This window comes from Oryctolagus cuniculus, chromosome 13 (assembly GCF_051225735.1).
Source record: "Oryctolagus cuniculus isolate XC-2025 breed Fujian yellow rabbit chromosome 13, ASM5122573v1, whole genome shotgun sequence".
Classification (NCBI taxonomy): Eukaryota; Metazoa; Chordata; class Mammalia; order Lagomorpha; family Leporidae; genus Oryctolagus; species Oryctolagus cuniculus.
In genome coordinates this window covers 38,540,963-38,564,889 of record NC_142879.1, presented here as the reverse complement: position 1 = coordinate 38,564,889, position 23,927 = coordinate 38,540,963, and the positions used below count along the sequence as shown (strand labels likewise).

General features: G+C 44.1%; 1 protein-coding gene across 8 annotated transcripts in view; it reads left to right on the top strand.

Annotated features, from left to right (window-relative positions):
• Window positions 1-23,927, top strand: part of WDR26 (WD repeat domain 26) — a 56,618-nt gene that overhangs the window by 7,583 nt on the left and 25,108 nt on the right. For 6 of the 8 annotated variants that reach the window (XR_016218887.1, XR_016218886.1, XM_017347765.4 and 3 more), the window contains exons 4-7: window positions 1,730-1,866; window positions 7,316-7,413; window positions 10,524-10,680; window positions 19,804-19,942. Coding sequence is in view for 6 of the 8 variants with exons in the window: in XM_017347765.4 (XP_017203254.2) it covers window positions 1,730-1,866; window positions 7,316-7,413; window positions 10,524-10,680; window positions 19,804-19,942 (531 nt within the window). In the remaining 2 variants the exon portion in view is untranslated. Of the gene's footprint in view, window positions 1-1,664; window positions 1,867-7,315; window positions 7,414-10,523; window positions 10,681-19,803; window positions 19,943-23,927 lie in introns of all 8 variants that reach the window. The other 2 variants (XM_089311437.1, XM_089311436.1) reach the window with 1 other exon arrangement.

Genomic DNA, 23,927 nt, shown 5'->3' with positions numbered 1-23,927 from the left:
TAAGTGTCATTGTTCTGGAGTTACCAGAGCTTGTCTCATTTGGAATGTTTTTTTTCCTTAGCTTTAGATTTAGCTTTTAGACTTAGGTTATTATCAAATTAAGCAATGTATCTTACAAAGGATGTACTTAAATGTGTGCCTTATTTATATGAGAGGGTTTATTTTCATTTACTTTCTCTAGAAACAGTTTTTATAAGCTTGTGGTTTAAGCCTGTCTTCCAAATACTGCATGGTAGGGAATTCGTAGAGAGCTCATTATACTCATAATGCTGGTAAATAAATGCTGATTTCTCCACATCATTTTGTGACAGCAGTATATTTTTGATGGTTTTAAAATAACATGTTATTTTTTGAAGTCTGTAAATATGACTGACACTTCCTATCTACTATCTTTGCTGCCTGCTTTAATTGGCTTTCTCAATCACTGCAAATAGCAAACATGAGAGTCTCTCCAGGCAGTGGTCCTTAATTAGGCTTAAGGTTAAAAAAAAGTTCCAACCACGATATTCATATATACTTCTTTAATAAAAAGTTGCTAAGATTATGAAGCTCACTTTCAAGTTAAAAGTGAGATGATAAAGTAACATTTAAGCCAAACACTTTTCAGAAAGAAGCTAAATATGAAAGTATTTCACAACAAGCTGGAAAGTGATTTTTCCTTTTAGGGGAAGAGACCTAATAATAAGTTGTGTTTCCTAGTTAAATGCATCAGTAATCAGAGTGTTCCAAGTAACAGATTTTGAAGCTTTCTGAAAACCTGTGAATTCCCCCTTCTAATTTGTGCATCCCTTTAGACAGAGCAGGTCCACCAGCATTTTGCTTGTCCACTGTTGTCATAAGATAGCACACCAACTTCTAACTCATTTTTTGCATAATGCTTCTTAGTTTTAAGATTTATTTTTTGTATTTGAAAGACAGAGTTACAGAAAGAGAGAGGGAGAGATAGCTCTTCCGTCTGCTGTTTCATTCCCCAAATGGCCGCAACAACCAGGTTAGGCCAGGCCAAAGCCAAGGAGCCTGGAGCTTCTTTCTGGGTCTTCCACATGGATACAGGGGTCCAAACACTTGAGCCATCTTCCATGCTTTCCCAAGCACATTAGCAGGGAGCTGGATTGAAAATGCAGCAGGCTGGACTCAAATTAGCACCATTTTGAGATGCTGGCTTTGCAGGCAGGGGCTTAACCTGCTACACCACTACTACACCAGCTCATATGCTTCTTAGTTTTGCCAAAATCTAGCGTTAAACTTACACTCAGTGGCTCTGGTTCTGCTTTCTGGTCTATTTAGTTCACAGTATGGCTTTTGAATAATTTCCCTGGTAATGGTTTTTTTCCCCAATCTTTTCAAAAATTGTTGCATAAAACCCATCAGTGCCCTATTATAAAAATCAGCAAATTTAGAAAACTTGAATAGTTCTAAAGTATTTGTACAAAAAATAAAATTCTAGGAGCACTTTAAAAGTAGAATTCATTTTTCCCTTTTGATGCTTTGATCACTGATAATATTTCTGATTCGAGATTACTCAAAGCAAAGTTTGATTAAGAAGTGGAATTGAGCAAGATGAAATTTATTCTATTAAACCAAAATATTTTGAGTCGTCTTGAAACTTTATGAAAAGTTATTTTCTAAGGGCATAGTAGAATGGTTTCTACTGTTCTGTTTAGGCACAAACATTTTCTGAAACTTCCATCAACTTTTTTCCCCTGACTGCTGCTTTCTGTCATGTCAGAGGATGAAGTTTTTGCTGCTGCAGCAGAAGTACCTGGAATACCTGGAGGATGGCAAGGTCCTGGAGGCACTTCAAGTTCTGCGCTGTGAATTGACGCCACTGAAATACAATACAGAGCGCATTCATGTTCTTAGTGGGTAAGAAAACTGAGTTCTTAGATGCCAGGGTGACGGAAGAGCTGGGATTTTACAAGGTTTACCATTGACTAAAGTTGCAGCTCTTGAATATTTTTCCAAGATACAATATCTTGAATATTGCCAGGTTCTTGGATAAAATTTGGGTAAATTCCCTCTACGTGTATGTTTAAACTGTTTTGTCATCCTAAGAAACAGTTGTTGTTAAGTTGTATGAAGCGAGTGGAAGGGAGAAGTATGTGTTGCCTGCAAAAATCTGTTTCCAAATCTATAAAAATCCTGTGATATGGATAATAATAAGCAGTAAAGTTTCTAATATTGATGTAAACAGATTTTTGTGAGCAAAGCAAGATTTATTTAAGTCAGAAACCTCAAGAGGGGTGCTTCAAGGAAGGAAGACCCAAGAACTTGTCAAGAACAGAATAGCAGCTAAAAATCAGAGGGCAGGCAGCTAAAAATCAGAGGGCAGGAACAAAACATGTTTTTCAGTGACTGCTTATGAACTTATTAAGATCCTTCCTGAGCCTTGAGCTTTTTGAAGACAACTCCTGTGCATGGATTTCAAACTTTTTGCATCAAAATCAGTTTATCTTTTAATTCCACAAACTTTTTTTTAAAGTACCCCAATATTCTTTCTAAGTAATCTCATTCTATACCATACCTTCCAATACGGTCCATATGCTAATGGATTTTTTTTTTTTTTTAAAGATTTGTTTGAGAGAAGGACACAGATCTTACATCTACTGGTTCACTCCCCAAGTGGCCAAAATGGCTGGGACTGGGTTAGTCCAAATCCAAGAACCTGGAACTCCATCCAAGTCTCCCAAGTGACAAGTGCCCATAAGGGATGCCACTTATCCTTCTGCATCACAGTGCCAGCCCTGTTAATTGCTCTTAAATTTATCCTCGAATATGAACTCCCAAATGTTATATCTAGTAGCCTATTTGACAGTTTCCATTTGGATGTCTAAGAGGTGTCTCAGAGTTAGATGCTCAAAATGAAATTCTTTATTCCAGTTGTACCTCTACCTACTCTACCTTACAAACCTGTGCCTCCTCTAACAAATGAATAAATGGCAAGACTTTCTACCCTCTTACTGAAATGCAAACCTTGGGGTTCATCCTTGGCTTTTCTTTGTCTTTGTTTTTTTCTTATGGTGTTTTTTGTTTTTTGATAGGCAGAGTGGACAGTGAGAGAGAGAGACCGAGAGAAAGGTCTTCCTTTGCCGTTGGTTCACCCTCCAATGGCCACCGCGGCCGGTGCACTGCGGCTGGCAAACCGCGCTGATCCGATGGCAGGAGCCAGGTGCTTCTCCTGGTCTCCCATGCGGGTGCAGGGCCCAAGGACTTGGGCCATCCTCCACTGCACTCCCGGGCCACAGCAGAGAGCTGGCCTGTAAGAGGGGCAACCAGGACAGAATCTGGCGCCCCGACCGGGACTAGAACCCGGTGTGCCGGCGCCGCAAGGCAGAGGATTAGCCTAGTGAGCTGCAGCGTTGGCTTTTTTTTTTCCTTAAGATTGATTTATTTGGGGCCGGTGCTGTGATGCAGCAGGTTAAAGCTCTGGCCTGAAGCGCCAACATCCCATGTGGGCACTGGTTCTAGTCCCGGCTGCTCCTCTTCTGATCCAGCTCTCTGCTATGTCCTGGGAAAGCAGTACAAGATGGCCTAAATCTTTGGCCCCTGCACCCGCGTGGGAGACCCGGAAGAAACTCCTGGCTCCTGGCTTCGGATCGGCATGGCTCCCTCCCGTTGCGGCCAACTGGGGAGTGAACCAGTGGATGGAACAGCTCTCTCTCTCTGCCTCTCCACTCTCTGTGTAACTCTTACTTTCAAGTAAATAAATAAAGGGAGAGTTACACAGGTAGAGGGAGAAGGAGAGTGAGAGAGAAAGATCTTCCATCCGCTGGTTTGCTTCCCAAATAGCCACAACAGCCAAGGCAAGGTAGGCCAAAGCCAGGAGCCCAGAACTTCATCCAGGTCTCCCATATGGGTGGCAAGGACCCAAGTGTTGGGCCCTCTTCTGCTGCCTTCCCTGACGCATTAGCAGGGAGTTGGATTGGAAGTAGAGCAGTAAGGACTTTCCATCCCAGAACCTGCTGCACACAATGCTGTCCCTCCCTCCTTTTTTTTTCTTTTTAAGATTTATTTATTTATTTGAAAGGCAGAATTACAGACAGAGATAAACTTTTTAAAATTAAGTTCTTATTAGCTAAGGCACTAAATAACAAGAGAAAAAATAGTTTTTGTAGAGTAAGAGGTTATTAAATCATTTAGACTCAGTGAATTATGCTTCATGCAGTTAATAAAAGGAAGGATTAATACATTAACTGAGGCCGGCGCCGCGGCTCAATAGGCTAATCCTTCGCCTGCGGCGCCAGCACACCAGGTTCTAGTCCTGGTCAGGGCACGGGATTCTGTCCCGGTAGCCCCTCTTCCAGGCCAGCTCTCTGCTATGGCCCGGGAGGGCAGTGGAGGATGGCCCAAGTGCTTGGGCCCTACACCCACGTGGGAGACCAGGAGAAGCACCTGGCTCCTGGCTTCGGATCAGCATGATGCGCCGACCGCAGCACGCCAACCACGGCGGCCATTGGAGGGTGAACCAACGGCAAAGGAAGACCCTTTCTTTCTCTCTGTCCATTTTGCCTGTCAAAAAAAAAAAAATACGGCTGGCGCCGTGGCTCACTAGGCTAATCCTCCGCCTTGCGGCTCCAGCACACCGGGTTCTAGTCCCGGTCGGGGCGCCGGATTCTGTCCCGGTTGCCCCTCTTCCAGGCCAGCTCTCTGCTGTGGCCAGGGAGTGCAGTGGAGGATGGCCCAAGTGCTTGGGCCCTGCACCCCATGGGAGACCAGGAGAAGCACCTGGCTCCTGCCATCGGATCAGCGCGATGCGCCAGCCGTGGCGGCCATTGGAGGGTGAACCAGCAGCAAAGGAAGACCTTTCTCTCTGTCTCTCTCACTGTCCACTCTGCCTGTCAAAAAAAAAAAAAAAAAAAAAATGCCGGAGGGCGCCGCGGCTCACTAGGCTAATCCTCCGCCTGCGGCACTGGCACACCGGGTTCTAGTCCCGGTCGGGGCACCGGATTCTGTCCCGGTTGCCCCTCTTCCAGGCCAGCCCTCTGCTGTGGCCAGGGAGTGCAGTGGAGGATGGCCCAGGTGCTTGGGCCCTGCACCCCATGGGAGACCAGGAAAGGCACCTGGCTCCTGGCTCCTGCCATCGGATCAGCGCGGTGCGCCTGCCGGAGCGCGCCGGCCATTGGAGGGTGAACCAACTGGCAAAAGGAAGACCTTTCTCTCTGTCTCTCTCACTGTCCACTCTGCCTGTCCAAAAAAAAAAAAAAAAAAAAAAAAATACATTAACTGAGAGGTTTCTGATGCTTGCCTTATCATTCATTGAGCTTTACTTGCAGAGCAGGTGATGTACTATTTCTTTATTTCATTGTCCTTACCCTTTTGAATATCCTTTTTACAACTAAGAAGAACAATTTCATCTGGCAGACTATCAGACAACAGGAGACTTGCTTGCCAGGCCTAATCTTCATGTCTGAATAATGCCTCTACTACTTTCTCTTTCAAAGCATGTTTTTCTCAGAACCAGAACCAGGTCAGGGTTGTGCATCCAGCAGAGGGCCCTTATGAAATCTTCAGAATTCATGACCTTTAGTATTTATGGCACCTTCTGCACTTCTAGTGACTAATGAACTAGTACCCAAATTCTGTGCTTTGGGATCTCAATAACTTTCACAGGATCATACAAGGAGGGTTATCCACTTAAGCCATTTCTGGAATGGTGTTTATAGTAAACTCTTGAAGGTGTATTGTTTTTGTTTAATTTATAATGTAAATATCTACTGGCCTGTAGTCAGATGCGTTACCCATGGCCCACTGACCCTGTGCTAATCTAATACCTTTAAGCATTTTTTGAGTTTTATGTATTGAAAATATACTGGTTAAGGGGGCCAGCACTGTTCATAGGAGACTAAGTCTCCGCCTGTTAGCCATATGGCTGTTTTCCTGGCTGTTCCTTTTCCATCCTGCTCTCTGCTGATGGCCTGGGAAAGCAGCAGAAGATAGCCCAAGTCCTTGGGCCCCTGTACTCACATATATACATATGTACGCACACACACACCCACACACACACCTATGTATACTGGCTAAGGGAAAGGTCTGCAGCTAGAATGAATGTATTTCTGTATTGCTACTTTGCCTTCTAATTCTAGGCCAAATACTTGAGCTTTCTTTCAGTGTCTTGGTTTTCTCAAAAATGCAACAATAGTGCTTGCTTTATACAAGGTTGTTAGGAACACTAAATGAAGTAATAGGGTATGTTGAGTGCTTTGAACAAACCTTGGCAGATAGAGCTACATATGTAATGGTAATATAAGTGGATTCTCTCTTTTTTTTTATTTTTATTTTTTTGACAGAGTGGACAGTGAGAGAGAGAGAGACAGAGAGAAAGGTCTTCCTTTTCTGTTGGTTCACCCTCCAATGGCCGCCACGGCCGGCGCACCACGCTGATCCGAAGGCAGGAGCCAGGTGCTTCTCTTGGTCTCCCATGGGGTGCAGGGCCCAAGCACTTGGGCCATCCTCCACTGCACTCCCTGGCCACAGCAGAGAGTTGGCCTGGAAGAGGGGCAACCGGGACAGAATCTGGCACCCCGACTGGGACTAGAACCCGGTGTGCCGGCACCACTAGGCGGAGGATTAGCCTGTTGAGCCACAGTGCCGGCCAGTGGATTCTCTTAATAGGTTAACCTATAATACAAAGAACTTCAAAAAGCCTGTGTAAAATGGAATTTAAAAAAGTTCAGTCTGAGAGCCGGCGCCGCGGCTCACTAGGCTAATCCTCCGCCTTGCGGCGCCGGCACCCCAGGATTCTAGTCCCAGTTGGGGCGCCAGATTCTGTCCCGGTTGCCCCTCTCCCAGGCCAGCTGTCTGCTGTGGCCCGGAAGTGCAGTGCAGGATGGCCCAAGTGCTTGGGCCCTGCACCCCATGGGAGACCAGGAGAAGCATCTGGCTCCTGGCTTTGGATCAGCACGGTGCACTGGCCGCGGCGGCCATTGGAGGGTGAACCAACGGCAAAGGAAGACCTTTCTCTCTGTCTGTCTCTCTCTCACTGTCCACTCTGCCTGTAAAAAAAAAAATAATAATAATAATGTTTGGTGCATAAATCTGAAAGGTATGCACAGTTTTTCATGGTATGTATTTTCTGTGAATTTCCTGAAGACCCTGGGGTGTTACATATTTAACTATTGCTGTTACATACTACATTTTAGTAATTATTTGCAACTGCACCTTGTATTAATGAATTAGGTCCAGTGTAGAAGTTTCTTCTTGAAATACATTAGTAAGAACTGGATAGCTGAAATACCAGTATAGTCAGTATCTTCCAGTTGTATTTATTCCAGAGGAAAGATTTTGACATTTGTTGCTTTTTCGGTTGTATTTTTAGGTATTTGATGTGTAGCCACGCAGAAGACCTACGTGCAAAAGCAGAATGGGAAGGCAAAGGGACAGCTTCCCGATCCAAACTATTGGACAAACTTCAGAGTAAGAGTCTTAATTCTTTATTTTCTCTTAGGTTAGAAATGGATATTAGAGATCAATTCTGAGGATTTGTTTCTAGGCGTGTTTACTCACTGGCTATTGGAGAGAAAGGGAGAATTCATTAAGGAGCGTTTAAACCAAAGATTTCCAAACTTCGCCATGGAGACTAAGGTGCTAAACTTCAGAAGTTTGTGAGAAGGCACTGGACCCAGAGCAGTTTTCCTTTTATTTATGTGATGTAGTATTGCCCCACTTAAGATGTTATTTGGGCTTTCAAAAAGTACTGTAGTTAGGAAAAAAAACATGTAAACCACAACTTTAAGCCACAGATGTTTCAGAAATCTTGTTGGTTTCAGAATTTAAGGCCTAGGTTTCTTGAGATAAATTGTTTTCTTCTCCCCCAAATTTATGGCCTCCAAATTGTAATGAAGGTTTTACTTTTGCCATATTTTCACATATAAAAGACCTTCTTCCTCTCTGGTTAAATTATGTTGTCAATGCGAAGCCATCAAGAGTATGCATATCCGAAAAGCCACCAACTATATGAAAGATGTCACATTAAAGAAGCAGTGTGTGTCATTCTGTCTTCTTTTTTTTTTTTTTTTTTTTGACAGGCAGAGTTAGACAGTGAGAGAGAGACAGAGAAAGGTGTTCCTTTTCTCGTTGGTTCACCCCCCAAATGGCTGCTGCGGCCAGTGCACTGCACCGATCCGAAGCCAGGACCCAGGTGCTTCCTCCTGGTCTCCCATGCGGGTGCAGGGCCCAAGCACTTGGGCCATCCTCCACTGCCTACCCAGGCTAAGCAGAGCTGGACTGGAAGAGGAGCAAGCAGGACAGAATCCGGCGCCCCAACCAGGACTAAAACCTGGGGTGCTGGTGCCGCAAGCAGAGGATTAACCAAATGAGCCGCGGCACCGGCCTGCCATTCTGTCTTTACAGTGGTGGAGTTTGTGGGTGTACTCCAAGCCAAGTGGTAGGGTTGGATGCAGGGTTGGCGGCCCAAAAAGAGTGTAGAGTTTCTGTTTTTAAAAATGCAGAGAGTAATTCTGAACTGGAGGGTTTGGGTGTAGACAAAACACATCCAGGTGAACAAAGCAGCCAAGATCCTCCATCATACCTACAGAGCTCATGGTCAGATTAATACGAGCTCCCTGTACCACATAGAGGCGATTCTCATTGAAAAGGAACAAATTGTTCCTAAAACAGAAGAGGAGGTGGCACAGAAGTATAAGGTATCCCAGAAGAAACTACAGAAACAAAAACCTATGCCTCAGGAATAAATTCAGCATCAAATAAATGCAAATTAAAAGAAAAAATTATGGTATTAAATGGTTTTCATGTTGGCATGGGAGTGGAGCACCTAAGAAGCAGAAAATCTTGCAATTGGGGAGAGATAGGGAATTAAAGGATTAGAATAGGTTGGTACTTACATCAAAACACCAGTTATCCCCTGAGTTTCCTTTTTCTTTTTTTTTTTTTAACAGGCAGAGTGGATAGTGAAAGAGAGAGAGAGACAGAGAAAGGTCTTCCTTTTTGCCATTGGTTCACCCTCCAATGGCCGCCGCGGCCAGCGCGAAGTGGCCAGCGCATCGCGCTGATCCGAAGCTGGGAGCCAGGTGCTTCTCCTGGTCTCCCATGCGGGTGCAGGGCCCAAGGACTTGGACCATCCTCCACTGCACTCCCTGGCCACAGCAGAGAGCTGGCCTGGAAGAAGGGCAACCGGGACAGAATCCGGTGCCCCGACTGGGACTAGAACCCGGTGTGCCGGCGCCGCAAGGCAGAGGATTAGCCTATTGAGCTGCGGCGCCGGCCTCCCTGAATTTCCATAGTGTCCTTGACTTTAGGAACAGTTTGGGAAATGGAACTTGACTTGTTCCAGCATTTTGGCTTGCCCTTTGTTTTTTGTTTTGTCTCTTTTTTTTGAACTTATGTATTCATTTGTTTGAAAGGCAGAATAACAGAAAGGGAGAGACAATCTTCCATCTGCTGATTCACTCCCCAAGTACCTACGTCAGACAGGGCTGGGCCAGGCTGGAGCTAGGAGCCTATCTGGGTCTCTCACTTGGGTGGCAGGAACCCAAGTACGTTGGTTATCACACACTGACTTCACAGGCATGTTAGCAGGGAGCTGGATAAGAAGTGGAGCAGCTGGGACTTGGCACTTAAACAAGGGATGCCAGTGTCCCAAGTGGTAAACCCTACATGGAGATTTCTCTTTCTTTTTTTTTTTTTTTTTTTAAGATTGATTTATTTGAAAGCCAGAGTTCCAGAGATACAGAGACAGATCTTTCATTCACTCTGAAGATAACTGCAACAGTCAGGGCTTCATCTGAGTCTCCAACGTGGGTAGAAGAGGTCCAAGCAGTTGGGCCATCTTCTGCTGCTTTCCCAGGTGCATTAGCAGAGAGCTAGATTGGAAGTGAAGCCACGAGGACTCAAACCAGTACCCATATGCAGTGCTGGCATCACAGGAGGTGGCTTTACCCCCTCGGCTCCAGAGATTTTACTTGTGTCTGATCTCTCTGTGCCATATCATTAGGTTGCCTTTTCATCATCATCTTTTTTCTTATTTTTGTTTGTTAGGGATTTTTGTTTTGTTTTCAATATATTCCATCCTAATGCAATGTCACTAGAGCTGCTAACAAATATTCATGAAGTTCACATATCACATTACCCAGAGCTGCTCTATTTTTTTTAATTAATTTATTTATTTGAAAGGCAGAGTTACAGAGAAAGAGAAGGAGAGAAAAGAGAGAGAGATCTACCATCTGCTGCTTCACTCCCCAAATGGTCCCAACAGCCAGGCTGGGCCAGGCTGAAGCCAGGAGCTTCTTCAGGATCTCTCACGTGGGTGCAAGGGCCCAAGCACTTGGGCCTTCTTCCAGTGCTTTCCCAGGTGCATTAGCAGGAAGCTGGATCCAAAGTGGAGCTGTCAGGACTTGCACCCAGCACTGCAGGCTGTGGCTTTCATCCGCTGTGCCACAGCTTCTCTATTTAAGGGACACAATATTGTTGGGGTGGAGGCAGGTATAGAAGATGAGTAAATGTCTTACATAAAAGTCTACAGTTTATTATTATTTTATTTCTCTTTTTTAAAATGTCTTCTATTAAAGCCTATTTACCACCATCAGTGATGCTTCCCCCACGGCGTTTACAGACTCTGCTGCGGCAGGCGGTGGAACTGCAGAGGGATCGGTGCCTGTATCACAATACCAAACTCGACAGCAGCCTAGATTCTGTGTCTCTACTTATAGATCATGTTTGTAGCAGGTAAGAGCAAAACTTCTAATCTTCTGAAATAGCCTAACATTTTACAAACTCAGTTATAAAGTTTTTAAAATGTTTTCGTATTTATATAAGAGTTCATAACTGATTTAGCATTCATTCACAAAACTAGAACTAAATTTGAATATTAGGAGAAATTTGCATGTTTATATAGTAAACTACACTTTAAGAACCAAAGCTAGAAAAGCAATTTTCCCTTTTTTTGGCTATGCATTTGGTTATTCATTTTCTCTGTCTGATAATTTAACTGTGGTCTAAGTTATTTTTTTCTCATGAAGAAACTTATGGTCAGGAAATACTTTAATGAAAGTTCTGCTTTTTTTTTTTTTTTTTTTTTTTAAGAAGGTGGACTCTAAACCAAAAATGGTCAGAGTAACAGGTATTAACCATCTGGTTTAGGTTTGTTATTCTACCTACCCATGTTCATAGATTGGCATCTTAAGAATTCAGGCTTTTTTTTTAATGTTAGGAGTTGATAAAGATATTTTTATTATTTTAGTAATCAGCAGAGTTGAAGTAGAACTTTTAATTATTTGAAAGGTAGAGTGACGAAAAGGAGAGACCCTCCATCCACTGGTTCATTCCACATTTGCCCACATTAGCCAGACTTTGGCCAAGCCAAAGCCAGGAGCTGGAAACTCCATCTGGGTCTCTAACATGGGTGGGAAGGACTCAAATACTTGAACCATCATCACCTGCTGCCTTGCAGACACATGACTGGGAAGCTGGATTGCAGGCAGAGAAGTCAGGATTCCAGCCAGGCATTCCAGTAGGGCTGTAGGTGTCTGAAACAGTGGATTAACCTCCTTCAGCACCAGGCCTTCCCAGAAGCGGAGCTTTAAGACAGCACAAAGCAAATTGTGAAATCTTGCAGACTCCAGGAAGGAAATGGGTTGGTTTTGGTGAACCAGACATGGAGAGGAACAGCTGAATTGGATATGCTCAATTGCTTTTGCAAAAGATCATGTAGGGCCGGCGCTGCAGCTCACTAGGCTAATCCTCCGCCTTGTGGCGCCGGCACACTGGGTTCTAGTCCCGGTTGGGGCGCCGGATTCTGTCCCGGTTGCCCCTCTTCCAGGCCAGCTCTCTGCTGTGGCCAGGGAGTACAGTGGAGGATGGCCCAAGTCCTTGGGCCCTGCACCCCATGGGAGACCAGGATAAGTACCTGGCTTCTGCCATCGGATCAGTGCAGCGCACCGGCCGCAGCGGCCATTGGAGGGTGAACCAATGGAAAAGGAAGACCTTTCTCTCTGTCTCTCTCTCTCTCACTGTCCACTCTGCCTGTCCAAAAAAAAAAAAAAATCATCTAGAAACTGATGAAAATAGCATGGGGGCCAACACTGTGGTGTAGCAGGTAAAGCCACTGCCTGCAGTGCTGGCATCCCATATGGGCGCTGGTTCTAGTCCTGGCTGCTGCACTTCCAATCCAGCTCTCTGCTAAGGCCTGGGAAAGCAGTGGAGAATGGCCCAAGTCCTTGGGCCCCTGCACCCACGTGGGAGACACTGAAGGAACTCCTGGCTTCAGATCAGCACAGCTCCAACCATTGTGGCCAATTGGGGAGTGAACCAGCAAATGGAAGACCTCTCCCTCCCACCCCCCCATCTCTCTGCCTCTCCTCTTTCTGTGTAATTCCGACTTTCAAATAAATAAATAAATCTTTAAAAAAAAGAAAATAGCGTGAATGGGAAGGATGAAAATATAGTAGTGTGAGGGCTTTATAAACAAGATAACTATAAAAATTATGTATACATGCATATCTTTACTTCAATTTAAAACAGTTTTCTAGGTGTACATATACTACTTTCATACGTAGTTAGTCTCCCACTTGTAAAAAAAATCAAAAAATAATTGAGCTGTTGGCCTTAAATTACTTTAAATCTTAAAGTATTGAAGTATTGCATGATGCATGTCTTGTTTTTTGTTTTTGTTTTTTAAGATTTATTTGTTTATTTGAGTGGCAGAGAGAGAGATCTTCTATCTACTGAATTACTCCCCAAATGGCCACAAGTGGCTGGAGCTCGTCCAGTGCTAAGCCAGGAACTTCTCCCAGGTCTCCCAAGTGGGTATAGGGACCCAAGCACTTGGGCCCTCTTCTGCTGCTTTCCCAGGCCATTAGCAGAGAGCTGGATTAGAAGAGGAGCAGGCAGGACACGACCCTTTGTCCATATGGGATGCCAACTCTGTAGGCAGAGGCTTAGCCTCGTATGCCACAGCGCTGGCCCCCCCTTATTCCTTTTTAATCTTTATCACTATCGCTATTCTGTAACTCACTTCTGAGGTTGAAAAGGCTGCATAGTTTTATGTTTCATGGCTCCTTAAAGGGATTTTTATGTTTTGGGGTGTTTTTGTTTTTGTTTTTGTTTTTGAACAGGCAGAAAGGTCTTCCTTCCATTGGTTCACCCCCCAAATGGCCACTACAGCCTGTGCGCTATGCCAATCTGAAGCCAGGAGCCAGGTGCTTCCTCCTGGTCTCCCATGCAGGTGCAGGGCCCAAGGACTTGGGCCATCCTCCACTGCCCTCCCGGGCCATAGCAGAGAGCTGGACTGGAAGAGGAGCAACAGGGACAGAATATGGCACCCCAACTGGGATTAGAACCCAGGGTGCTGACGCCACAGGCAGAGGATTAACCAAGTGAACCGTAGCACTGGCCATTAAAGGGATTTTTAAAAACAATGTGCAGATGAAAGTGTAAACTCAATTTTTTGTTTTTGTGGTTCTTAAATTTATCATTAGGATTGTATTCAAAGGTAATGACTAGACTTGATGGTTCAGGAGGTGTCCATAAATTCAAATTTTGCCTATTTGGAAACTGAAATCTATAGGAATACATCTTTTTTTTTTTTTTTTTCTTTTTTCTTTTTTGACAGGCAGAGTGGACAGTGAGAGAGAGAGACAGAGAGAAAGGTCTTCCTTTTCTGTTGGTTCACCCTCCAGTGGCCGCCGTGGCTGGCATACCGCGCTGATCCAAAGGCAGGAGCCAGGTGCTTCCTCCTGGTCTCCAATGGGGGTGCAGGGCCCAAGGACTTGGGCCATCCTCCACTGCACTCCCAGGCCACAGCAGAGAGCTGGCCTGGAAGAGGGGCAACTGGGACAGAATCCGGCGCCGCAGGCGGAGGATTAGCCTATTGTGCCGCGGCGCCAGCAGGAATACATATATTTAAGTACCTATTGAAAATATTTAGTCTAATCTTTTTCATTCCTCATTTCAGGACCAGGCTCCCATAAAATTACATAGAACAGCACTCTGACATTTAATGTTATAATGGAAGAGTTCTTGTCCTTCAGAAATGACCACTGATTGGAGGGTCTTCTCTGTTACCCTAAAAACAAACAACATTAATTTTAGGTTCTTCCTAGTTACCACTCTCTCTCTCTCCCTTCCATCTTATTGCTAAGTTCTTAAAATCGTTTCCTACTCTACATTTGGAATGTATGTATCCTTCCTTTTCTTTCAGTCTTCAGATTTCTGTGGCACTAGAACTTGAGCAGCTAACCCAGCACCAGACCTGTTGCTGATGTTGGTGTCGAACAGCCTCTATTAAATTGAATATCACTTCCAGTTTATACTCTTGACCTTTCTAAACCTTTTTATTTTATTTTATTTTTTGAGGTTTATTTATTTGAAAGGCAGAGCCACAGGGAGATAGCAGATGTTTCATCCGCTGTTACTCCCCAAAAGGCCGCAACAGCCAGGTCTCGGCCAGGCTGAAGCCAGGAGCCAGGAACTCCACCCTGGTCTCCCACGTGAATGGCAGGGGGCCCAAGCACTTGAACCATCCTCCATCGTCTTCCCAGATGTATTAGCGGGAAGCTGGATCTGAAGTGGAGCAACTGTCAATGGCTTAACCCACTGAGCCATAGTGCTGGCCCCTACAAAGATATTTTTAGAAATTAAATCTTAGCTTGGAAATCTAAATAACAGGTATCCCCTCTTTCCCTCTGGAGGAATGAGAATTAATGGTGACTTTTTAAAAATCTTGATGGATACTGAAAGGTATTCATTAGATTGTATCCAGTTTCTATTTTTCACAGTTTGTGTACATATAATTTTTTATATATAATTTTTGCTTAAGTTTGAAAAGTAAGGGACGGGGGCTGGTGCTGTGAGATAGTAGGCTGAGCCTCCGCCTGTGGCCCCGGCATCCCACAGAGCACTGGCTCATATCACAGCTGCTCCTCTTCTGATCCAGCTCTCTGTTTATGGCCTGGGAAAGCACTGAAAAGATGGTCCATGTGCTTGGGCCCTTGAACTACTGAGAAGACCTGGAGGAAGCACCTGGCTCTTGGCTTCGGATTGGCTCAGCTCTAGCCATTGCAGCCATTTAAGGCATGAACTAGTGAATGGAAGACCTTTCTCTCTCTCCCTCTCTATAACTCTCTCTCTCAAATTAAAAAAAAAAAAAAAGTGATTATTTTTAAAAATAATTTTCTGTTTTCTCCAGCAGCAAGCAATAGAAGTATGTTTCCACAGGTAGCTTTGTAAATATTAATGTTTATTCATTAAGGAGTAATATATTTATAGACTCTTAACAATTTTAAAGATTGTATTTCAAAAGGTACTACTTTTTTAAAACCATTCTAAATTTTAAATTTATTTGAAAGCAAATATTAACTGCCACTTATATACATCTAAAAATACGCTTTTAATAAACTGGGCTATTAGTATTAAACATTTTTTTAAATTATGACAAATACTATGTCAGTGATTGTCAGATACTGGTTACTATCAGTAGACTGTTCATACCTTATCATTTTGATTATGAGCCAGTCCTTCCTTTAAGGTATTTTTGCCACCCAAATTTTACATAATATCTTTTTACTTGGTCAGTTGCAGCCATTTGAATTATTGTATATTTTATAACTAGATATAAAGTGCTTCTTCTCTTAACTAAATGACATTACTCTTGATAAATACAGGAAGAAGAAAAACTTTCTAATATTGAAATTATTCATTAGATTTTTTTTTTTCTTTAAAGAATTCTTGTGTTTACTTGAAAGAGTTACAGAGAGAGAGGTAGAGCCAGAGAGAAAGGGGTCTTCCATTCCCCTGGTTCACTCCCCAAATGACTGCAACGGCCAGAGCAGAGCTGATCCTTTTAAAGATTTATTTTATTTATTTGAAAGAGTTACAGAGTGAGGTAGAGAAAAAGAGAGAGGTCCTCCATCCGTTGGTTCACTCCCAGATGGCTGCACCGATCCAGTGCCAGGAACTTCTTCCATGTCTCCCACATGGGTGTAGAGGCCCAGGGACTTGGGCCATCTTCTGCTGGTATCCCAGGCCATAGCAGAGAGCTGGATTGGAAGAGGAGCAGCCGGGACTAGAACTGGTGCCCGTATGGGATGCCAGTGCTTCAGGCTAGGGCTTTAACCTGTTGCACCACAGCGCCGGCCCCTAAAATTGGATTTTAAAAAATTTCCAGGCCGGCGCCGTGGCTCAATAGGCTAATCCTCCACCTTGGGGCGCCGGATTCTGTCCCGGTTGCCCCTCTTCCAAGCCAGCTCTCTGCTGTGGCCAGGGAGTGCAGTGGAGGATGACCCAAGTGCTTGGGCCCTGCACCCCATGGGAGACCAGGAGAAGCACCTGGCTCCTGGCTTCAGATCAGCGCAGTGTGCCAGCTGCAGGGCACCAGCCACGGCGGCCATTGGAGGGTGAACCAACAGCAAAGGAAGACCTTTCTCTCTTTCTCTCACTGTCCACTCTGCCTGTCAAAAAAAAAAAAAAAAAAAAAAAAAAAACTTTTTTTTCCAAAAATTTGGAAAGAAAAGTGGCCTTGGAGTCAGCCATGGGTTCCAGTCTTAGTTTGGTTGCTTAGTGGGTTTATAACATCTGTTACATTATTTGCCCCCATCAGCCTCGTGAAAATGGGGATAATAATACTTCCTCTAGTTTTTTTTAAGACTTATTTTTTTGAAAGGCAGAGTGATGGAGATAAAGGGAGGAAGCAATGGAGGGAGAAAAGGAGAGAGAGAGATCTTCCCATCTGGTTCACTCCCCAAATGACCACAACAGCAAGGGTTGGACTAAGTTGAAGCCAAGAGCCATAAACTCTGTTCAGATCTCCCACATGGGCAGCAGGGACTGAAGTACTTGAGCCATTCTCTGCTGTTTCTCACGCACATCAGCAGAGAGCTGGATCAGAAGCAGAATAGCCAGCACTCCAGTGTCCCGGGAAGTAATTGAACCCACTGTGGTGCAGTGCTGGCCCCAACAAAACATAATGATCGATTTGGTGAAAAAAGTGAAGAAGACTGTTTTCAAGATAGATGGAAAAATTTATGCATTATTATCCAAATAGATTTTTATGTAATAATTTGTAATGTAGACCTGTACTGATCATATAGTAAGCAGAAACTACATAGAGCTTTTACATGAAAAGTTACTCGTGTTAAATAAACCAGGTATCATAAGATTACCTGCTGCAATTCAGGTGTTCAGTAGCCATGTGTGCTAGAGCTACCTCATTTTCTTTCTTTTTTTTTTTTTTTTTTTTTTTTTTTATTTATTTGACAGAGTTAGACAATGAGAGAGACAGAGAAAAAGGTCTTCCTTCAGTTGGTTCACCCCCCAAATGGTTGCTACGGCCTGCGTGCTGTGCTGATACGAAGCTAGGAGCCAGGTGCTTCCTCCTGGTCTCCCATGCGGCTGCGGGGCCCAAGCACTTGGGCCATCCCCCACTGCCTTCCCAGGCTACAGCAGAGAGCCAGACTGGAAGAGGAGCAACCGGGATTAGAACCCGGCGCCCACATGGGATGCTGGCACCACTGGCAGAATATTAAGTGAACCAAGGCGCCGGCCCCTGAGCTACCTCATTTTCACTCTGACAGGAAGATTCAGTGAATGGTGCTGATGTAGAGACTAAAAAAGGATAGGATGATTTTTTTTAAAAGTGAATGCTTACTGGAGACCGTCATTTTCACAGCAACTTATTCCTCTTTAACTGGATAAAGTTTGTCAAAAACTGTTGCCTTGATATAAAAAATAGCTGTTATTTAAGAAGTACTAGCCGGCAGGCTGCATCTCTGGTGTTTTTGGTTCTTTTGGTTTTGGGGTGTTTGTCAGTCGTGGTTTTTTGATTGTTTGTTTATTTTTAGATTTGTTTTACTTGACAGAGGAGAGACAGAGATCTTCCATCTGCTGGTTCACTTCCCAGATGGCTGAGAAGAGGCTGCACTCATATTGTATGCCTTCCCAGGATACATTAGCAGGGAGCTGCATTGAAAGTAGAGCAGCCAGGATTCCAACTGGTGCCCATATGGGATACGGGCATCCTAGGCTGTGGCTCTAACCCACTGTACCACAATGACAATGCCAGCCCCCATCTTTGTACTTTCCACTCATAATCTCAGCCTCTCATTTCCTCTTTGTAGGAGCAGGGTTTTTTTGTTTTTTTTTTTTTTTTTTTTTCTGACAGGCAGAGTGGATGGTGAGAGAGAGAGAGACAGAGAGAAAGGTCTTCCTTTTGCTGTTGGTTCACCTTTCAATGGCCGCCGCGGGCAGCACTGCGCTGATCCGAAGGCAGGAGCCAGGTGCTTCTCCTGGTCTCCCATGGGGTGCAGGGCCCAAGGACTTGGGCCATCCTCCACTGCACTCCCGGGCCACAGCAGAGAGCTGGCCTGGAAGAGGGGCAACCGGGACAGAATCCGGCACCCCGACCGGGACTAGAACCCGGTGTGCCGGCGCCGCAAGGTGGAGGATTAGCCTAGTGAGCTGCGGCGCTGGCTGTTTTTGTTTTTTAAGATTTATTTGTTCATTTGAAAGAGTTACACAGAGAGAGGAGAGGCAGAGAGAGAGAAAGGTCTTCCATCTTCTGGTTCACTCCCCAACTGGCCGCAACGGCCAGAGCTGCGCCAGTCTGAAGCCAGGATCCAGGAGCTTCCTCTGGGTCTCCCACGTGGGTGCAGGGGCCCAAGGACTTGGGCCATCCTCTACTGCTTTCCTAGGCCACAGCAGAAAGATGGATTGGAAGTGGAGCAGCCTGGTCTTGAACTAGTGCCCAAATGGGATGCCGGAATTCAGGCCAGGGCGTTAACCCGCTGCACCACAGCGCCAGTCTCTGTATAAGAAGTTATCTAAGACAGATACCATTATGTTTATTTTATAGTTGGGAAAGTTGAGATTTTGAAGAGATCAAATAAATATTCCAGAATTGCAGCTAGTACATGGCTGAGTCTGTCAGGCTGCGCTGCTCTTCTTGAGCTTTCTTTACTCTATGTGCAGCAGCTTGTGCCCTTACTGCACTTTATCTGTGCTGCCCTCCAGTGTCAGCAAGCACAGTGAAGTATTTCTTCTACTTCAGGAATTTTCGCTGTAATTCTGATCCTTACAAGAACCCTAAGGGCTTTGTTGGGTAGATACTAATCTCCTTTTGTAAGGGAGGCAATGGAAGTTCAGAGGTGTGAGTAACTGTCTGAAGACATCGAAGCTTATCACTGAGAAAGGCCCCGGAATTATATTGTCTGACTCACTGCAATGCCTATTCTCTTTTTATTGCACCAAGTTACTTTTCTGATGAAAGTTAAACTAGATTTTACTCAGATTGAAATGTTACACTATTCTTCTACAGCCAGCTGATGCCATCCAATGTATACATATAAACATGAAGCCCTGATTAATAATTATATATACAAATTTATTTAATCAGGCCAGATAGTCTTTTTGTTATTAAATATGTCATTTTTATTTATTTGAAAGGCAAAAATACAGTGAAATCTTCCATCCACTGGTTCACCCTCCAAATGGCTGCGTCTGCTGGGGCTGGGCCAGGCAAATTCCAGGAACCTGGAACTCCTGGGTCTCCCACTTAAGTGGGAGGGGTCTGAGTACTTGGGCTGCTTTCCTGGGCACATTAGCAAGGAGCTGGATAGGAAGTGGAGCAGCCAGAAGTGAAACTAGTTTGCCTGCATCACAGCTGGTAGCAATTGCTGGTAGCAATATCATGTTTTCAACATACCAATATAAACTTGATTCCTAAGGTTTATAAATGCATTCAGTCTTATTTTTAATGTTTATGATGTAATCTCCTAAAAAGTTTTATCAGTTGTTTAACCTTTTTAATTATTACTCTAATCTGTTTTGAAATAATAATTATTTGTGATTTCCTTGTAGGAGGCAATTCCCATGTTATACTCAGCAGATTCTCACAGAGCATTGTAATGAAGTATGGTTCTGTAAATTCTCTAATGATGGCACTAAACTAGCAACAGGATCAAAAGATACAACTGTTATCATATGGCAAGTTGATCCGGTATGTACTCCAGTATGAATGTTGAGATTGCAAAAGGAGATAGCTATGAATCTAATTAAGTGATTTGCATATTTTAAAGTACATACATGTAAATAGTATAACTTTTTTAAGGTTTCTTGTTGTCTTTGTGACTTTTAACTCTTCCTGTGTTGTATAGATAATACGTATAGATCAATGTCAAGATTTTTGAGTATGTATTGTGTGCTGAATTTGTGCATGCAGTATCATATCCTCTGAATTTCTGAGGTGCTAACATCTGTTTTCAGATGAGGAAACTGAGATTGAAGTTAAATTCCTAGGCTCTCGGCCGGCGCCGCGGCTCAATAGGCTAATCCTCCGCCTAGCAGCGCCGGCACACCGGGTTCTAGTCCCGGTCGGGGCGCCGGATTCTGTCCCGGTTGCCCCTCTTCCAGGCCAGCCCTCTGCTGTGGCCAGGGAGTGCAGTGGAGGATGGCCCAGGTGCTTGGGCCCTGCACCCCATGGGAGACCAGGAAAAGCACCTGGCTCCTGGCTCCTGCCATCGGATCAGCGCGGTGCGCCGGCCGCAGCACACCAGCTGCAGTGGCTATTGGAGGGTGAACCAACGGCAAAAGGAAGACCTTTCTCTCTGTCTCTCTCTCTCACTGTCCACTCTGCCTGTCAAAAAAAAAAAAAAAAAAAAAAAAAAAATTCCTAGGCTCTCACAGCTACTAAATGGCAAAGAAAATTTCCATTCCAAACCCACTGCTATTAATGTCTCTGCCAATTTATGTCTTTAATACTCAATTTTCAGAATAATAACAATGTCTGTTTTATCAGAAGTTAGAAAAGAGAGCTCCTGTCCTGGTTAATTCCCCAAAAGCCAGGAGCCAGGAACTCAATCCATGTTACCTGCAAGAATGGTAGGAACACAGTTATTTGAGCTTTCACCTCTGCCTCCCAGAGTCGACATTAGCAGGAAACTGATGTCAGATCCAAGCACTGCGATATGGGATACCAATGTCTTAACTACTAGGCTAAGTGCCCACTCCCAGATTTGTCTTTTTTTATAACTCAGTAAGCTATAGCTTTATAGAAGATAGTATTTTCATTTTCTTATCTTTTTTTTTTTTTTAAAAAAAAGATTTATTTATTTGAAAGACAGAGCTACAGAGAGAGGTAGAGACACAGAGAGAGGTCTTCCATTTGCTGGTTCACTCCCCAGATGGCTGCAACGGCTGGAGCTGCGCCAGTCCAAAACCAGGAGCCTCCTCTGGGTCTGCCACTTGGGTGCAGGGACCCAAGGACTTGGGCCATCTCCCACTGGTCTCCCAGGTTATAGCAGAGAGCTGGATCGGAAGAGGAGCAGCCAGGACTAGAACTGGTGCCCAAATGGGATGCCGGCACTTCAGGCCAGGGTTTTAACCCACTGTGCCACTGCGCCAGCCCCTTTCATCTTTTTTTGAAAATTTATTTGTTGGCTGTGTGCCACTGCTTTCCCAAACACATTAGCAGGAAGCTGGATTGGAAGTGCAGTAGCTGGGACTCAGGCTGGTACTCATGAGCTGCCGGCATTGCAGGTGGCAGCTTAACCTATTGCACCAGAATGACTGCCCCCTCATTGCTTTTAGCTAATTGAACATGTATCAAAGAAATACAAGACTCCAAATAGGTTTAGGAGCCATATTTAATTTAGACGTCATTCACCTACCGTCATGAAGTAAATAGTTTAGAAAATAAAATGTGATATTAGCCCAGGCTAAAGTTTTGGACTCATATTTTGAAAAACTAAAGAAAACGGCCAGCGCTGCGGCTCACTAGGCTAGTCCTCCGCCTTGCGGCGCCGGCACACCGGGTTCTAGTCCTGGTCGGGGCGCCAGATTCTGTCCCAGTTGCCCCTCTTCCAATCCAGCCCTCTGCTGTGGCCAGGGAGTGCAGTGGAGGATGGCCGAAGTGCTTGGGCCCTGCACCCGCATGGGAGACCAGGATAAGTACCTGGCTCCTGCTTTCGGATCAGCGCGGTGCGCCGGCCGCAGCACACCAGCTGCAGTGGCTATTGGAGGGTGAACCAACGGCAAAAGGAAGACCTTTCTCTCTGTCTCTCTCTCTCACTGTCCACTCTGCCTGTCAAAAAAAAAAAGAAAGAAAAGAAAAGGAGTTATATAATGGGACATTTTTTTGAAGAAGAGAGTCAAATTTTGGCACATACAGCAAGTCTTGGGTATTTGCAATGTACTGTGAATGATAAAGGGCAAATACTTAGCTCTAAAGCATGGGTTCATTATTTTTTGTATCTTGAGAACCTATGGAACCTTTCTCAGATTAATGTTTTTATTTTTTTAAAGATTTATTTATTTATTTGAAAGTCAGAGTTACACAGAGGGAGGAGAGGCAGAGAGAGAGAGAGTTCTCCAAACTGCTGGTTTACTCCCCATTTGGATGCAACGGCCGGAGCTGTGGCGATCCAAAGCCAGGAGCCTCTTCTGGGTCTTCCCATGAAAGTGCAGAGGCCCAAGGACTTGGGCCATCTTCTACTGCTTTCCCAGGCCATAGCAGAGAGCTGGATCGGAAGTGGAGGAGCAGCCAGGTCTCGAACTAGCGCCCATATGTGATGCCGGCACTTTAGGCGGGGGCTTTACCAGCTATGCCCCCTCAGAATAATGTTTTTAAACACAAACCAAAACACATAGCAAACCCAAACATACATATTAATTACCAAGGAAATCCAATTATATTGAAGTATAGTTGTCAACATAGTACAAAGATAGAATATATGGTACTGCTTTATTTATATATCAAATAATAAACATTCTATAAGCAGATATAATAACTACCAGAATTCTGAAGTAGTAATGAGAGTAATATTTCAGGATTATCTGCCTAACTATAATATATGAAAATATTTGAGATTTCTGTTGTTAGCAGAGTCACCTAGTACATTTACTTAATTGTTGATGCTGCCTAATATGCTGCCTAATTTAGTATACCTAGTATTTGCATTACTTAATACTACTTTGTTAATTGCCTGCATTTAAGATGGAAGTAAATACCAAATTTCAGACCATAGCTAATAAAAGATGTACACTTTTCCTCTTTAAGAGTCAGTGATTCTGTCTCTGACCTCCTTCTGTAGATCTCAGGTTGAGAACCCCTGTGAGGAGCAGAACACTTTAGAAAGGAAATATAATGCGATGAAATAAGCATTTTGCAATAAGTATTAAGCGAGCAAAGGCTCTTCACAGGTGGAAGTGCCTCTTTAGAGCTTTACTGTGGGTCCATCACACAGATGGAGACCAGAAAAGGGCGTTCTAGGAAGAGAGAGAACATCTCTTCACTGCCCCTCTCCCTTCAACCCCCTCAAAATAAGAGAATAGGGTGAGTGATGGCAAAGAGTGGGAAGTAGGGCTGGGAAAAGTTTGAGATCAAATCATGGCCTCTGATTACTATCAAGAGAGATTCCATAGGCCCCATTCAGCGATTTTGCAGGTTCAGATCCAGACCACTACAATAAAATATGTGTCACAATTAAGCGAGTCACATGCTTTCTTTTTGTGTCTCAGGGCATACAAAAGTTGTATTTACACAATGTGAGTACTGTAGTCTATTTGTAAGAGCATTATGTCTAGAGAAACAGCATACATACTTCAGTTTTAAAATAAATTATTGCTAAAAATTAACAGTCATCTGAGGTGTTAGAAAAATTACACCAGAGATTGGCTTGGTGGATTGATACGAGGCTGCCACAAACCTTAAATTTGTTTTGTTAACACCATATTTACAAAGCACAAAAAATGAGGTACGCCTACATTTCATTCTGCAACTATTTGCAAAGTGTCTGAAAGGGAAGACAGCAGTATCAAAACTGCTTTTAAGTTTTTTTTCTTAGCATCAGTGTCTGTGAAACACCCTTTGCTTAGCCAGCATTTAGTAAGCCCCCACTGTGTGCCAAGTCTTCTGCTGCATACAGACTGAGTACATAATACACTGTAGTTATTGTGTAATGAGTGCTGCAGAAGCGGACAGGAAC